Consider the following 17,579-nt stretch of genomic DNA (forward strand, 5'->3'; position numbering starts at 1 on the left):
CTGTTTGACCTTCCCTAAATGTGTTGGGCTTTTTTTTAACCCTTACCTTCTGTCTTACAATAGATTCTACGTACTGATTCCAAGACAGAAGAGCAGTAAGGCTAGGCAATGGGGGTTAAGTGACTTGACCAGGATCACTTAGCTAGGAAATAAATGTCTGAGGCCAGATCTGAACCCAGGACCTGGCTCTCTTTCCACTGAAACTCCTAGCTACCCTCTTCCCTCAATGTTAATCTGACTAAATAAACATAATCTGCTATCCCTTCCTCTGTTTTTCTAGAGGTTGGGTATTTAAGGAGAGAGATGTCATTTCACTGATATGAATCTTCCCAGATGAGAAACTCACTCTATCGAGTCAGGGGTGTACCTTCTCAGTAAATTATCCTCTTAAGAGAGTTTCACAGAACCCTGATAGATGAAGTGATTTGTCCACAACACACAGTGAGTATGCATCAGACACAGGTCAGCCTTTTAAGAAGCAAAATCTCTATCTATCATCTCTCAGCTGCCTCCTCATTTTAGAGGTCAGAGAGGGAAGTGGAAACACGACATGTATTGTGTTAGCTGGTTTTTGCGTGAGGTTTTTTGACCACATATACTATAATTAAGTTATCAGCAAGTTTATATAATCACCAAGTTAAAATAAAGACGTGTCTGGCTGAAATTACTAAGAAAAATGTGAACAACTTTATCTTAAAAATAATAAGAATCAAGGGCAGCTGGGTGGTTCAGTGGATAGAGAGCCAGACCTCAACCTCAAACACTTCCTAGCTGGGTGACCCTGGGCAAGTCACTTAACCCCCATTTCCTAACCCTTGCCACTCTTCTGCCTTGGAACCAATACTTAGAATTGATTCTAAGACAGAAAGTGAGAGTTTAGAAAAGATAGCAAAAGTCTCTCATCCCCCCTCTGGAGGGCCCTTCTCTGCTTTGGAATTCTCCCCTTCTCATTCACAGCCAACCAATCTTATTTTTAAGGTGTGATATGAGTTTTTTGGAAAGGTTACTCTAATGCCAATATAACAAAACAAAACAATACTGTAAAGATACTTTCAGATACAAAGCAGCAACGAAACTGATACAAAGGGTTGAGCCGTCTTCTTGCCCTCCTCACTTCTAGCCTCCCACCCTTTGTACACATACCTCCTCCAGTGAGAGATGAGAGAAAAAGGAAAAGGTAGAAATTGTGGATTTGGGAACTCTCTGAGGTCAACTTGGCAAATATTCTGCACAAATGTGGCTGGGCTAGGTGGGATGCTGGAGGCTGGCAAAGACACTGGAATAATTTGCCATTTCTTTCTTTAGCTCATTATAGAGATAAGAAAAATGAGGCAAACGGTTAAGTGACTTGGCCAGGGTCACACAGCTAGTAAGTGTCTGAGGTCAGATTTGAACTCACAAAGAGTAGGTTTTCTAACCCCTAGCCAGTCACTCACTCTATCTATCCACTGTGCCACCTACCTGCTCTAAGCAAAGTTATCCTGAGTGCATTTAAGGATGAAACTGAAAGGAGAATAGCAAATAAGACGTGTGTGTGTGTGTGTGTGTGTGTGTGTGTGTGTTCAATGGAAAAAAAAAATCTGTGAGGATCTTTTCACAACAATCTTTTCCCAATCAGTTCTACCAGAATCCCCATTTGGAATCCAAAATTAGAGGCCCAATGTTCCACATAAACAAGTAGAAACTGAACTCAGGACACAGCCACAGAATTAATGCTGGAAGAATAAACTGTGAATGTTACCTCCAGAAAATAAATAGAAAGGTGAAATGTGAAAATGACCGTGACACTTGTGGATAGGATTACATAGATATGAAGAAAATAAGTTAAACATATACTAGATTTGTGATTTAATTTATGTACTGTGTTCTTTTTATTTGTATATTATATAGGAATGCTTGTTCAGTTTTGTAAAATCTGGAAGAAAAAAAAAGAAATTCATATATGAACATTTAAAAAAGTAAGTAGGAAAAACCAATTTGAGGAAAATGTCATCAAAAAAGTAAAATTTCTCCTTTTAAGAAAAAAAATCTCAACTAAAATTAATTCACCTTTACTAGGCCAAACATTCCAGAGATAAAGAGAGAATAGAAAGTTTCTCATAATCCACATTCTTCCACAAAATCAGCATCTTAATTTTTTACCAAAAAAATAAAAAATAAAAAAAACAAGGAATACAAAAGAGCCATAAGAGTCCAGGGTACTGTTTTAGTGCCTTATTTCTGAGGATGGGAAGGACAATAAAAATAATGATGAGGAGGATAACTAATATTTATATAGTACTTCAAAACTTGGAGGTTGCTTTATATATCCACATACCCCCTCCAAAAAAAAAAAAAGAAAGAAATTGAACTCTAGAAAAAGAAAATGGGGTCAGCTTCATATACACAGACGAGAGTTTATAACCTGGAGGTGACACAATTTAGAGAGCACTAAGGTATTGATTCAAGGTGGCTGAAGAAAGGTCCTTTGGGGAAGTACTTTGGAGAAGACTTGGGAAAATGACAGATTCCACTGTCACCAACAAAGAAGCACCCAAGATAATGTTAGTAACTACCAACAAAGGGTGAGCTGGTGAATGTTGTCATTTGACTCTCTGAAACCCCATGACATAGTGTTAGGTTGAATTTGAATTACTAGTATTTCCCTTATCACCTTCTTAAGTTAGGCAATCAGCAAAATAATAAATCACGTCTTGCCAAAGCCTTGATAGTGTTTGCCAAACTGTGGCTCCCACTGAAAAATTGAACAATTAGCTCTCGTGAGCTGGCATGAGTTGGGCCCATGGTTCACACGCCCTTGCCACTGACCCATATTCCTACTTCCTCATCTCAAAAAAATCTTTATGAGAATAACCAATACACAAATTGAGGACATCTTTGATACCTTTGGTAAAGCATGGAAGTGGGGCAGGCTTTCATGAACAGTTTTCCACACTACATCACATCTTGGAGTCTTTCCTCTGAGACTACTTTCAATTTATCCTGTTTATATCTTAATTGTACACAGTTGTCTGAATGTCATCTCTCTATTAGACTGTGATTTCCTTGAGGCCTACTCTTGCCTTTTTTGGGGGGGAGGGTATTCCCAGGACTTAGCATAATGCCTAGCACATAGTAGACCCTTAATAAAGGCTAAGTTGACTGACTTTGCATCAAGCCTTTGAACATAGTGGAATTCCTTTAATCAGATGAAATTTTTTTTATTTTTGTCCATCTATTTTTAAAAAATTTATTTATTTAATTTATAATATTTTTCCATGGTTACATTTCATGTTCTTTCTCTCGCCTCCTCCTTCCCCACTCCCATAACCAATGAGCAATTCCACTGGGTTTTACGTGTGTCATTGATCAAGACCTACTTCCATATTATTAATATTTGCAATAAAGTGATTGTTTAGTCTACATCCCTGATCAAATCCCCATTGATCCAAGTGATCAAGCAGTTGTTTTTCTTCTGTGTTTCTATTCCCACAGTTCTTTCTCTGGATATGGATAGTGTTCTTTCTCATAAGTCCCTCAGAGTTGTGAGATGAAGTTAATTATAACAAACTTTTACGTAGCACTTAAAAGTTTGAAGAGTGCTTGGCATATTATATAATTTGATCCTATAACGACTCTATGAGGAAGGTGTCATTATTAGCCCCATTTACAGATGAGAAAATTGAATATAACAGTGGTTCCATGGCTTGCCAGTATCACACAGCTATTAAGTGCCTGAAGCAGGCTTTGGCCTGGGGGCTTCCTATTTCTATGTCAGTCAATAAATAAACATTTACTGGCATATGTGCCAGGCACTGGGTTAACAGTTGGGGTAACCAAAAAGGCAAAAGACAATTCTTGCTCTCAAGAAGTTCACAGTCTAATGAGAAGATAATATGTAAACAACTATATTCCAATAAGCTATAGATCAGATAAACTGGAAATCATGAACAGAGGTAAGGCACTAGAATTATAATTGACTGGGAAAGGCTTCCCTTTGGAAGTGGAACTTTACTTTGGATTTAAAGGAAGCCAGGAAGTGGGGATGAGTAGGGAGTATTCCTGGCATGGAAGACAGCCAGAGAAAATGTAGGGAGCCAAGAGATAAGTATCTTAATCAAGGAACAATAAGGCCAGTTTCACAGGATTGGAGTGTATGTGTGAGAGAGAGAGGGAGAGGGAAGGGGAGGGAGATGAGGAGAGAAAGTGAGACAGAGAGAGAGAGAGAGAGAGAGAGAGAGAGAGAGAGAGAGAGAGAGAGAGAGAGAGAGAGAGGCAGAGAGAGAATACACATGGGGAAATAAGGGAAAGTGTCTTCCTCTACAGGAACCTTTTGGTCCCAGAGTCAACTCCATGTGTAAGATCCACCAAATATAAGAAGACAGAATGCTGGGGGCTAAAGCTATGTAACCATAATGCTAAGGAAAGACTGTAGGAGTTGGAGTCAAGCGAGAACTTGGTTTCATTCTGTTTCTGATGCTTACACGGGTTTTGACTATGGTGATCTCAACTCAATTCTATTCAACTCAACTCAACTCAATCCATTACTAACCAAAATGCTGTAATTGAACTACTTTATTCTAGGTACTGTGCTGGCTGGCATTGGGGATATTAAAGCAGAAAAGCTTTACATTCTAGGAGAGGGAAATAATATGNGAGAGAGAGAGAGAGTGTGTGTGAACAGAGAGAGAGAGGGAGAGGGAAGGGAGAGAGAGAGAGAGGAGTATGGATATGTGTGTGTGTGTGAAAGAGAGGAGTGTGGATATGTGTATGAAAGAGAGAAACAGAGACAGAGTGAGAGAGAGAGAGAGAACAAATGGTGGAATCCTTAACAGTAAGAGGGAAGTTAGGAAGAGTAGGGTTTTGTTTTTGCTTTTTAAATTTTGTTTGCTTGTAGGGTTTTGGGGAAAATTATGAGTTCACTTTTAGACAAATAGTTTAAAATGTGTACAGGGCAGACAAATAAATGAGGAATTCTGTCCAGACTATAATATGCAGTTAGATAAACAGCTTAAATAAGCATTGAGGAAAACAAGTTGGATTTTTGAGGAGAAATTGTCCAGTTTTTATAATGACCTCACAGTTTTCCCTGACCTGACCCTGGATCTGACCTGCATGTCAAAAGATGGAGGATCCCGAGAGAGAGGGATGAGGAAAAAGTTTATTTTAGGTGTGACAATGTTGTGTATGAATTCATTAAAGCATAAGATAGTATGTTGGCCTAGGACACTACTTAATACTTGTGCAGCAACACAGGGGTCTCATAAAATAAGCCTGAATGGTAAATTGGAGCAGGTCTAAAGAGCATCTTCATTATCAGGCTAGTTTGTATTTTTATGCTAATCAATAGGAAGGAAAACCAGTAATTATTTACTCAATGGAGTCTCCACTAAGCTCTTGACCTACAAGGAATATATTTGATTATACCTTTTTAGAAGGCAGTGTGGGCACAGTGGCAAGACTTCAAGTAAAAGAACCCACCCTCAACAACAGATCCTCCCAGTACCTCTTTCCTAAAGCACAGATTTTAATGGTGTCACTCCCACACTCAATGAACCCCAATGGCTCCCTATTACCACTAGGATCAATGCCAGTCTTGTCTTGGGAGTCGACAAACTAGGCAGAAATTCCAAATATAAATTCTTCCTTTTGGCACTTAAAGTTCTTTTATTCCCAACCCCAAGCTACTGTCATAGCTTTGATACTCCTCTTCAGGCATACTCTGGGAAAGCCAAACAGACCTTCTCATTGTTCCTTACAGAGCCCTCTATCTCTCACCTTTACATTTTCACACTGGCTCTTTCTCATCTGTCTCTTAGAATTCCTAGGTTCTTTCAAGGCTCAGCTGAAGAACCACCTTTAACAGGAAGTCTTTCCTTGATCTCCCCAGCTGCTCATGCCTATCCCAAGACAAACACAATGTTTTCTGTGGCTAACTAAACTGAAAGCATGTCATGGGCAAGAATTGTCTATTTCCAGTACATGGGACACAATAGGTGTTTAATAAATGTTTCTTGCATGGTGGATTCTATGGCCTTACACAAGTCACTCTTTCTGTATTTCTTTCCTCTAAATTTAGAGTTGGATTCCTAAGACATCTCCCTGCTTAAATTCCATCTTCCCATCAATGCCATTTCCATCTCTCCCACATAGCCCTTACCTTTATGTCCACTGACTTATATTTGCTCTGGTATTCTACTCCTGTCCAGCACACTCTCTCTGGCACCTTCTAACCCAGATTCCTAATTTTCTTTGTGTCCTAAAGCCCCCCGACATAGAAGACCTCCTAATTATAAGATGAAATTTAGACTTGTGCTGGTGTCTTCCATCACTTGAGGGGCCTACATAAAGGCTGAATTATCATCGGTGTAGACAATTTCTGACATCCCATCCAATTCAGGCTCTGTTCACATTTGGAGGATTTCATATCTAAAAAAACAGAATGCCATGTTGTCTATATATGGGCAACCTTTGAATAAAATGTGGATACACATTTTTAGAACTCTCCAATTTTTCTGATTCCTCAAACTCACTTTTCTTCATGGTTATCCTTTCCTACTGATTGTAAGAAGCAACTTCACACCATTTTGTCTTACAATAGGTCATTCATCTCGCCAACCTGATCTATATAAATGGCCCACATTTGCCAGTTTTTCAATCTGTACAATAGTGTTTAACCCTACATATATTTTGTATGCATTGTGGTTGTCATATGTACATGTAATACATATTTATATGTATGGCTACAAATCTTATTTTCAAAAAGGGGCATTGCCTTGCCTCCTTTCAAAGTCATTGTGTCTACTTCAGTATGAGTTGGGAATTTGGGTTTCTGCTCTCAGCAGGTATTTATATTTCTAGCCTTCTATCTAACTAAGGAGCATGTTCCTGTTAGAAAAGTTGAATTGGGGAGAGTAGCAAGGTGGCTCAGTGGATTGAGTCAGGGCTAGAGATGGGAGGTCCTGGGTCCAAATCTGGCCTGGGACACACTTCCTAGGCAAGTCACTTAACACTCTTTGCCTAGCCCATATCATTCTTCTGCCTTCTCAGACAGAAGGTAAGGGATTAAAAAAAAAAGTTGAATTGGGTATTGGAGATGGGGGAAAAGTAGGTCAACTTTTTGTGCAAGAACTCTGGACAAATGACCTTGGGATTACTGCAGAGCCACTTTCATCATTTGGGACACATGAGCAACAAGCCCACTCTTTTTTCTGTCCCTTCAAGGGTACTTTGTGGATCAGAAAAGAAAAAACACATGGGCTACCTATAAACTGCCAATGACTCTAGCCTAAGTGATCAATAGATCAATGTCTGTGGTCCATCCACCATCACCCCACAGAGGCCAATATAGAAAGCAAAAATAAAGACACAAGGAATTGCAAAGTTACAAATTTATTGGTTTGGAAATAAATACAAATATCTCATTAAGAAACCTTTCTGGAAATACTTGGCATTCCTACTGTCCACCACTGGTTCTCAGTCACTTCTGCCTCCCTCACCAACTCTTCTGCCCAATGACCGTGTGAAGCCTCCGAAGCTCTGGCAAGTCAAGCAACATCACCCCAGGCAGGTCATCCTCTAAAAATATACTTTCTACCAACTCTGAAGTGCCTGGGTATCAAATGACCGGGCCCTACAGGCTGAATTACAATGATCAACATTCCAATAGGAAAATTCATAATTAGCTAAAAGCATAGGTCCATAAGCCAGCAGTTCACAAAAAAAAAACAACAAAAAACATCATAATCAGTTGTTCTGTTTGACAATGTTTTCTCCAAAAAGATGGAGGGGAGTTAATTGAAAAAAATGCAGGAATTTCGGAATCTTACATTTTACAGCTCCCATCACTCCCCCATCCCACCCCCACCCACAAGGGTTCTCTCTGCCTATCTTTTGACCAAAAGCCCTCTTTTCCGAAATGATTTCTAAACAAGTTAACAAGATTAAGCCAAAGTCAAAATGCACAGCTATCTTCTTATAGGTAACACCACCATTCTAACACTTATTTTTTACAATAGAATTGAGAGGTAAATTCTTTTGAAGATACAAGATTCCAGAGTGTTATTTATTTTTTCCCCCCAGGAAGGAATGGGGATGGAGGGGGAGTTGCTTTCTTTAGCCAAGCTGATGCTAGAATATTCCTTTATGGAATTGCAGAGGACTGCATTCTGATCAATGTGAAGAACCACAACAACTCTTCTTTCTTCTCCCCGGTTTTTAGGCATGGTTAGAGTACTACAACCATTAGGCACCTAGGCCACAGAAAGATTATGCACTATGACAACTCTTCCCCATTATTCATATAAATGAAATTAAAATCATAGATTCAGCTGGAAGGGGCTTGGAAGCATGAAACTGAAAAACAATGAGCCATCAGTGTTAGAAGGAACTTTAGAGATCATTATTTCACAGATGAGGAAACTGAGGGCCAGGGAGGAGAAACGCATGTCAGTTTGTATCATGAAACTCTTCCCCGTGAAATTGCCAAGGAATGAAGATTCCTTTTAAGGAAGGTGGGAATCAAAGAAAAAAGGAAGGTTTCTCACCATATTTTAAGGAAAGGTGTAGCAAGGCCAAAATCCCACAAACGTGAAAAAAGCCTGTCAATAACTTTCATCATGTTTAAAGCCTTATATTTACATTAACTATTTTGATCGAACGTTAATGGTCTCAGGAAGAAAATGGGTTTTATGCTTCAAAATTAAAAGGCTTATAAATGCACAATGTAATTTTAAAGTATCTACAGTTATGATAGTTTAAGTTTGCAAAAAAAAAAAAAACCAAAAAAAAACAAAAAAAACAAAAGCCCGCCAGTGTAAATGTGAGCTTTATCATTTTCCCTCATTAAAAAAAAAAAAAAGTCACCCACAATGCACTGGACAGTCCCTCCCTACATCCAAATAGTAGTGTTGCTTATTATTACAAACTGGGTCAGTTTTTCCTTTTTCTGCAAAGAAACAGTTACTAGACAGGCCTATACCTTTGACCAAAGGCTAATATAACTTGCTAATCAGGCCAGCCTAAAGGTTTGTTTTTTTACAAAGAGGTTCTTCTCTTCTATCTTTTTTGGGGGGCAAAATGCCTCTCTTCAAGACTGATGTGAGAGAACACAGCAGCGACCAGAACTTTGTGAACAATTTAATCAAGAGACCCCCCTCTAGTGACTTGCTTTAAATCGGTCCCCATCTTTCCACGCCCCCAACCCCTCCAACATTGAAATGACTCTCCCTCAATCCACCTCCCTCTGTTCTCACCAGAGCTCACCCTCAAAAATAAGCTTTGGATTAATACCAAGTTATGTGCAGTGTGATATAGGAGGGGTGGGATGTGGGGCTGGGGGAGGAGGGAAAGGAGGCAGCTACTTAAACCCGAGTTCAGATCAGAGCCAGGAGGGAGAAGCTGGACTCTGAGGGGCTCCCTCGTCTAACAGGAGACTTCCATGGACTTGAGCCCACTATTGTCCCCAGAGCTCCCAGAGTTGGGAGTGATCTCGAGGCGGGTATCTGTGTGGGAGCGGCTGCGGGTGCCCTCGCTAGTGTGCGAGCGGCTGCGGGTCCCCTCACTGGTGTGCGAGCGGCTGCGGTTCCCTTCCAAGGAGGTGACACTGGAGCCAGAGGCTGTGCGGGACCTCATAAGGCGCGTCATGCTGGCAGAGGGCACTGGGAAGAGAGAAGAGATTTAAGAGGGGCAATCATGGCAGGTTCTTACTAAAAAAAAAAACAAAACAAAAAAAAAAAAAAATCGATCCCTCTGGGCCAACTCTCCATGTTTTGCCAAAAAAGGATCAGAGGGGCAAGAAAGGAATTCTATCCTGTCACCAAACCCTTTAATAATTCTAGTGGCTCCTTATTGCCTCCAGGATCAAATATAAAATCCAGTTTGGTGTTCAAAGCCCTCCAGAACCTACCACCCACTTTCTAGGCTTTTTACATCTTGTTCTCCACCGTATATTCTTTGGATTGATGACACAGGTTTCCTTTGCCGTTCTATGAACAAGACTTTTCATTTTTTGGCTCTGCACACTTTCTCTGGCTGTTCCGAGGCTAGAATGCTTCAAATTCCCACTAAAACCTCAACTTCTACAAGCCCTTCCCTTTGATCATTACTTCCTATTTACCCTATCCATCGCCTGTCTGTAGATATTTCTCTACAAGCTGACTTTTCCTTTTGGTTGTGAGCTCCCAGGGTCTTTTTGACTTTGTAGCTCTAAGACCAGTCTCCTCACCCTACCAGTAAGAGTCAAATAGCCTACTAGTTGCATGGTAGGTACACAATTTTTATGCAAGGAACAAACAGATTAAATCAATCTGATGTGCAGACACATTGGGTGGCACATCCACTGCACAGTAGGGACATACACTGCCATATTTGTATGCACATTATTGGGATAAACCATTATTGGGGTTTCTGCCCTGTCCCCATGACCTCTTCCCTCCCTTTGGGATTAAGCAAAAAAGTGGGAATAAGTAGGTTCCAAGGCTTTGGCTTTTCCTTCTATCCATTCAAAACAGACAGCACCAAGACTCCCAAGAAAAAGCCTGGATACTCTGTGAAGGGCCTGACTCAGCTTTCTCTACTCCTCCCCAACCAAGAACATACATTTATATGGGGGAGAAAAAAAGAGGAAAGCCTAGACTTGGCACCAGTTCCAAGACAAATCAGCCCTGAGTCACACCCTGCAAGGTAAATAAATGTGAGACGCTTGGTGGGTCTCTCTGGTTACCTCACTGGCCAGCAAGTGCTGCTGGAGGTTTCAACAGGGGGTGAAAGAAGGGGAGAAGAGACCTGCACCCCAGGAGACAGAGCTCATGTCACACACAGCAGAATATGCACACGCAAACTTTTGAGAGTGATGGGAGAAGGGCTAAATACACAGAGTAATGGTGGCCTCTGTATAGGGTTGTTGGGAGGACCAGTGAGACAGAACTTGTATAGGGTTGCTTTGTAGACCTTAACATACTCTAGGAATGGACATTTTGTAACTGATAGCCATTATATACAAGGCATTCCATGAGGCTCGGTCTAGCTTTAAAGCATTAAGGCTTAAACTAGCTCTAAAACCATACTAGGACTTTTGGGACATCTGTATCCATAGATATGCATACGCCATCACACGCATATATATATAGGTGTGTGTCATCTAGACATGGGCACCTCTAAAAGTACAAAGATAACTATAATGCCATCTCTTCCCTCAGAGCTTTCAGGGGAACAGGAAGAATATAATATCGGGGAGTTTATAATATAAAGCAGTCTTGTTAATAAATGCTCAAATATCCTCTTTCCACCAAAAATAAAAATAAAAAAATAAAGTCATGCCTTCCCTTGAATCTATAACTCCCCCCACAAGCTCTTTTAACTCTCCTCTACCCCCTTCACAAAAAATCCAACCAAAAAAGTGCTATCTCTGAGGTTTCCAAGAAGGCAGGGGATTGGACTGGTTGACCTCTGACATCCCTTTCATCACAAGATTCTACAGAATGTGGCCCATGACTAGCCACCACTGCCACAGACCTAAATAGAGCATCCAGGAAATCATTGCATCCTTCTTAGGCATGAGCCTACATTTCAGAACTGGCCCACGGATATGTTTGTTCTGGCTGAAGAACAAACTTTAGCCTCAGTGGGGAAGAGAGAGTGGCAAATTCATACGTTTTGCTTCTGTTTACGTTCTTTTTTCAAATCAAATCGTTAAACGAAGGCCTTCTGCCTCATAATGAATGGGTCAAAAGCAAATAATCAGAGATTCTATTTTTATGACACTTGATGGTTTTCAAAGCACTTTTATATATTCTTTCTGGCATGTTATACCAGAAAAATAAATATTTTCATTACTTCAGGGCTTAAAGCCAGGCAATCAGTCTGAAACACTTACCCCTGAGAAGAGAAACCTTAGCCAATACATAATTCATGAGTCTGATTCTTCCCTCCTAGAAAGGTTACCCAGGGTTAAAGCTTTGGTTATTTTTCAGTTGTTTCAGACACTTCGTGACCCCATCTGGGGTTTTCTTGGCAGAGACTCTGGGGTAGTTTGCCATTTCCTTCTCCAGCTAGTTTTACAGATGAGGAAACTGAGGCAAATAGAGTTTAGACAACTAATAAATGTCTGAGGCCAGATTTGAACTCAGGAGGATGAGCCTCCCTGATTCCAGGCCCAGTGTCCTAACCTTGCTGTCCTGTCTTTAGTCTTAAGACAAATGGACCATAGGAGAGAATGTATTAAATGGGCATCACATGGCTGAGATGTGTTGGAATGGAGAATTGCATGTGGAAAAAGGAGAACTGTCTCTCACGGCACAGGCAAGTTCATCTGACCTTCCTAACCTACACCCCGAGAATAGAGATAAATTTGTACTATCTGCCTCACAGGAATGTTGGGAAGATCATCTTTTTATCACAAATAGCAAAAAGTGCTATAGAAATAGGAGTTACCCGTGTAAAATCTTATCAATGGTTCCCTGTCTCAAGGAGGAAAAGAGGGAGAGAATTTTGAATTTAAAAAACTGAATGTTAAAAACTGTTTTTCCTAGAATTGGAAAAAAAATGTTTGCTGTAAGAGCAAGGTACTCTACATTATCCAACAGGTAAGACTGCGGACTTCACCATGGCATGGTGCCACGAATGGCCCAATTCTACTCAAATGTATTATTTCAGAAAGTAGGCAATGGTTTTAGAAGGTTCTGTGCCAGCAATGATCGATAGGGAAGTGTGTTTTGCATGATGATACAAATATAATCCAGATCAAACTGTTTATCATCTCTGAGGGAGGAGGGAAGAGAAAGAAGGAGACAATTTAGATGTTGAAAATTGTTATGACATGTAATTGGGAAAATAAAATATCTCTGAATAAAAAATAAGGTCTGTACATGAGTTACTTGTTTACAAAAAAAAATCTCACTGAAAGGACAATCCTGCCTGACAAAACTTGATAATGTAGTATTAATGGGACAGCTAAGGCCAAGGAGGTTGGAATCCCCACCAAGGACAGCCTTGCACATCTTTTTGACCATTCTGGGATAGCTATAAGCAAGCAGAGATGAGCAAACTAAGTCCCTCTGCTTTAGGGCATTTCCAAACTCAAACCTAAGGGCCGCTGGCCTTCCTCCCTGCTCCCCAAAGCTAGATGAGAGATGCTCAGACCCTTTTTCTGCTTTGGGGAACAAGCAGAGCATATACTTACTGTATCCCATTCCCTGCACAAAGTACTTGAAAGCCTCTGCAAGCTTGGCTGGCTGCAAGAGAGATGAGGAAAAAAAGAAAGCTTTGGTCAGTCGGGTCACTTCCCCAACCTAGAAACTGAAGTCCTGAGCCTCTCCTGGGCCTAATGGTTCCTGGGAATTGGTGGTATAAAATGTAAAAGTGGAGGGAAATGAGGGGAAGAGGGTCTTATTGGTGCCTTTTCTCAAACCCCAGGGAGTAAGATCTACAGGAGGCTCCATGTTGGGTACCCTATAAGTCTCTGCAACAGTGAATGGCTGTCCTAGGATAAACAGCAAATTCCAAAGGTAAGTGGCAGCCCAGGATAATGAATAAGATGATGGATCTGAATTCAGAAAGATTAATGCAAGTCCTGCCTCAGTCAGAGGCTAGTTGGGCAAATCATGTATATGTAGACTATTTGGGCCTTAGTTTCCTTTTCTGTAAAAAGAAGGGTTTGGATGGCCTCCAAGGTCCCTTCCAGAACTAAAATGTACAATACTATATGATCCATAATGGTGGCTCCTGCTAAGCCATTTCCCCTTTCTGAGGCTCAGTTTCTCCAACTGTAGAATGAACTGAATAGAAGATTCCTAAGGGGCAGTCCAGCTCTGCTTGACCTTCTTTGGACTCTGTCCCCCAGCCTCTCTCCACATTTCAACATAAGAGATTTTAAGGAGTGTGGCAAATTTCTGAAGCAAATTCATTCCTTTTCTTCCTTGCCACCCCAACGTTTTCATTGTCTTTAAAATGCCAATACAATTTAATTTAGGGAAATTACACAACAAATTGTGTATAATTACACAATAAAATGCTATGGAGAAGTATTTGTTTTAGGGACTTAGGGCATGAAATCAAATATTTGATTATATCTCTTTCCCCTTTCAAACAATAGAGCTGGTTATCCCTTGCCACCCAGAACCGTGAGGGCTTAAGGGCAACTCTTCACAAGGACACCCGTGGGCAGGCTGCATTAGAAACTTGCCAACGTGGGTAACTGGTAGGTATTAACATGTCTGGCAGCTTAGGCCTAAGCAGGTTTCTGTTTACAAAACCATCTGTTCCTTTTGGGGTTTGGCAAGCCAAACCGTCTTCTAGGTACTCCCATCTCTCAAAATGAAACTTCAAAGAAGATGAATCACGTAAAGGACATGAGGGCTGTTTCTTGGGAGTGAGGGTTTTTTTAAGTGAAAAATAAGTAAAAATGAGGTGCAGGATAATTAATAGTGTAGAAATGCAGAACTTGGGGTGGAAGGGATCTCCATTTTTATGGAGTTATTTTCTTATCGTTAGAATGAAAGCATTAGACTAGATTTTAGATGGAGAAGAAGGGAGGGAGGTCAAGCCAACAAGCAGTTATTGAGTGTCTTCTATATTTGGGGTACTATAAGTAGAAAGAAAATAAAGAAAAAATGGGACAACGGGTGGAGAAAGAAGATGGGGTAGAAGAATGAAAGCAGGAGATGAGGAGGAAATGAAAGAGGAGAATGTGGGACTGGGGAAGAGAGTGGGAAGGTGAGGAAGAGGAGAAAAAAAGGAAAGTTGACATTAGGGATGAGATTAATGAAAAACAGTTTCACTAAATGAGTTAAAAAATCATTTTGTGCTGGTGGAGAGCTCTCCCTGGTATTCCTTGTGTGTTGTGAAAATGCTGAGGGCATTTACAATGGCTAAGGGCTTAAATGCTGAACAACCAACAAACTATGGGGGACAAAGGGGTGGTGGAAGAAGGGGAAAAGTGGGCAGAATTGTTGCAAAACTATTCTCTAGAACATGGCCTGATGATTTTCTAAAGCTATAGCATTTTCTAAAGCTATAGCTAAAGCTGTAGGCAGCAAGATCCCACTTCCCAGTTTTGCAATGTTCACTAAATAAAATAGTACTGTTTTAGAGCATCAATTATAATCAAATGTTACCTGAGAAATTTGTGGCAGGCCTCCACAGTCTGCCATCTAGAAAGAGAAAAAAAAATTCAGGATGGGGGGGAAAAACAAAGCATTAAAACTCTACAGAATTCTATAGGAAACCCCAGAAGTCCCAGAAGCCAGACAGGCCAGAAAAGGGATACCTGTGTGGTCCTCTCTCTATCTGCACCCCAACTGGTCATCAGTCTGCCTGACCCACTACTTACTACCTTCAAAGCTGCCCTTTTTAGATAGCGCTAATCAAAGGAAGCTTTTCCTCAATTTGATGCCCCTTAAAACTTCCATCCATTGCAATCCAGGGTCTGTCTCCCTTCTTCACCTCATTGTCTTCAAATCTAGTTTTCAGGGCAACTAGATGGATAGAGTCAGCTAGGTGGATAGAGTCAGACCTGGATTCAAATATAGCCTCAGACACTTCCTAGCTGTGTGTTCCTGGTTAAGTCACTTAACCCTGATTGCCTAGCTTTGGCCACCCTTGCATTCTAGAACTGATACTAAGACAGATGATAAGGTTTATTTGTCTTTTAAATCTAGTTTGATAATAAAGTTTATTTGTTTATCTTTTAAATCTAGTTTTTTCTTCAAAACCTCCTTCATAAGGCTTTTCTGTCAACCATCAGTTTCTTCTCCATTCCCTGGAAATCACCTTGAATTGACATTTTGCATATAATTGTAAGCATGAATGTTATTTTTACTGAAGTGAACATGAGCTTTCTGATGGTAGGTGCTATCTCCTTTTTGTCTGTTTCCTTCGTGCCTAGTAAAGTCCCACAGAAAGTACTTAATAAATGCTAGATGGAGTGGTGGGAGAATACTAGGGCTGGAATTAGGAAAACTAAACTTTGTGAGTTTAAATCTGGCCTCAGACACTTAGCTGTGTGACCTAGGCAAGTCACTTAAACTAGCTTGCCTCTGTTTCCTTATCTGTAAAATGAGCTGGAGAAGGAAATGGCAAACTATTCCTATTATTTTTGGCCAAGAAAATCCCAAATAGGGTCCCAAAGAATCTGATATGACTGAAAACAACTGAACAACAACAGAACTGATAAATCCAGCATTAGAAAAACAGCTTTGTTCTAGAAGCAGCTCATCCTGATACCCTTCAGTGCTAGTGCCCTCCTTCTCCCGATTACTTCCAGTCATTCCTAGCTGTCAGCAAGCTCTCTCCCTTAGAAGACTGAGCTTATAAGAGCAATGGATATCTTTCACCTTTCTTTGTATCTACAGCTCTTAGCACAGTGCCTGGCACTTAAGAAAACCTTGATTGTGTCTGACCAGGGCAAATATATATAACTATAAAATGCTTCTCTTTCTGACTTTATAGGGTTGTTGAATGGGCAAAATGTGATAAAAGACATAAAAACACTTGAGGGCAAAGGGGAATAACATCACACTAGGCAGAGAAGCCTTCTGAAATAACAAAGAACACTTGACTAGATAGAAGTCATGAGACAGAGGAGTTTGAGTCTTGGCTCCTCCACCTGCTTTAAATAATAATAACAATCCTTACTTTTTCTCTTAAAACATGTTGGTTCCAAGGCAAGAAGAGCAGTAAGGGCTAGGAAATTGGAGTTAAGGGAATTGCTTAGTCACACAGCTAGGAATTAAGATAGGCTAGATTTGAACCCAGGACTTCTCATCTCCAGGTCTTGCACTATTATCCACTAAGCCACCTAGCTGCCCCTATTTCTAAAAGTGAATCTTTAGAGAGAAATTTGTGCTTGTTGTGGATTGTCCCATCCTTGCTCTCAAAGAGACCTGTCTAGATCAATTTGGTTCAACATACTAATGTGCCAGGCCTGTGACAAGGACTAATCACTGATAGATGGCTATTGAGAGTGAATAAATGAACTTCTTAAAACTAAAATTCTGCTGGAGTATAGAGGTTAGAGTATAGATTAAAGGAAAACTAGCTTAAAAATCAAGCATCTTGTCTCAGTTGTCTCCAACAGTCAGTGGGACCACCATCTTGCCCTCTCTGGGGTTTGTAAACAAGACGACCTCTTGGAATTTCAGCATTGGAAAGCTCCTAACTTAGGGCTCCCTGGTCCTTCCCTCCTTGAGCAAGCTCAAAGACTTCTTGAGAGAGGAAAGGAGGAAGAAGGTGACCTATGGGAACTCCTCTCTCTTCTCATGCAATCAGCCCCTTCCCAAGCCCAGGTAAGAAGAAACAAGAGTCTGATGATTCCTCCTGCCTCCCAATAGGGACCCACTAGAAACTCCAAGGAAACACATTATTTATCACCAATTCATTGTGTAACATCTGTTATGAAGCAATAGCAAACTAAATCCACCAGCCCTTGGTCAGCTCTTAACCTGGCCTCGGGCTAGCTTTTAAAATCCATTATAGAATACATTCCCAAACAGACAGTCTGCAGAGCCTTGGCTGGACTCCAGGAGCTGGGCTTGCCCTTCAATGAATGGCCTTGAGAGTCAAAGGCTCTCTGGCTCTTGGCTTGGGGGCCAGTAGGTGTCCCT

The 17,579-nt window shown here is 40.7% G+C and overlaps 1 protein-coding gene across 1 annotated transcript in view; it reads right to left on the bottom strand.

The window, feature by feature from the left end:
* Positions 1-7,355: 7,355 nt before the first annotated feature.
* The window catches only part of NDRG1 (N-myc downstream regulated 1), a 79,367-nt gene continuing 69,143 nt past the window's right edge, over positions 7,356-17,579 (bottom strand). The window contains exons 14-16 of the mRNA XM_044669241.1: positions 15,093-15,128; positions 13,160-13,211; positions 7,356-9,638 (exon numbers count right to left, since the gene is read on the bottom strand). Of these exons, the coding sequence (XP_044525176.1) occupies positions 9,403-9,638; positions 13,160-13,211; positions 15,093-15,128 (324 nt within the window). The 3' untranslated portion in view covers positions 7,356-9,402. The remainder of the gene's footprint in view (positions 9,639-13,159; positions 13,212-15,092; positions 15,129-17,579) is intronic.

This window comes from Gracilinanus agilis, chromosome 1, assembly GCF_016433145.1.
Source record: "Gracilinanus agilis isolate LMUSP501 chromosome 1, AgileGrace, whole genome shotgun sequence".
Classification (NCBI taxonomy): Eukaryota; Metazoa; Chordata; class Mammalia; order Didelphimorphia; family Didelphidae; genus Gracilinanus; species Gracilinanus agilis.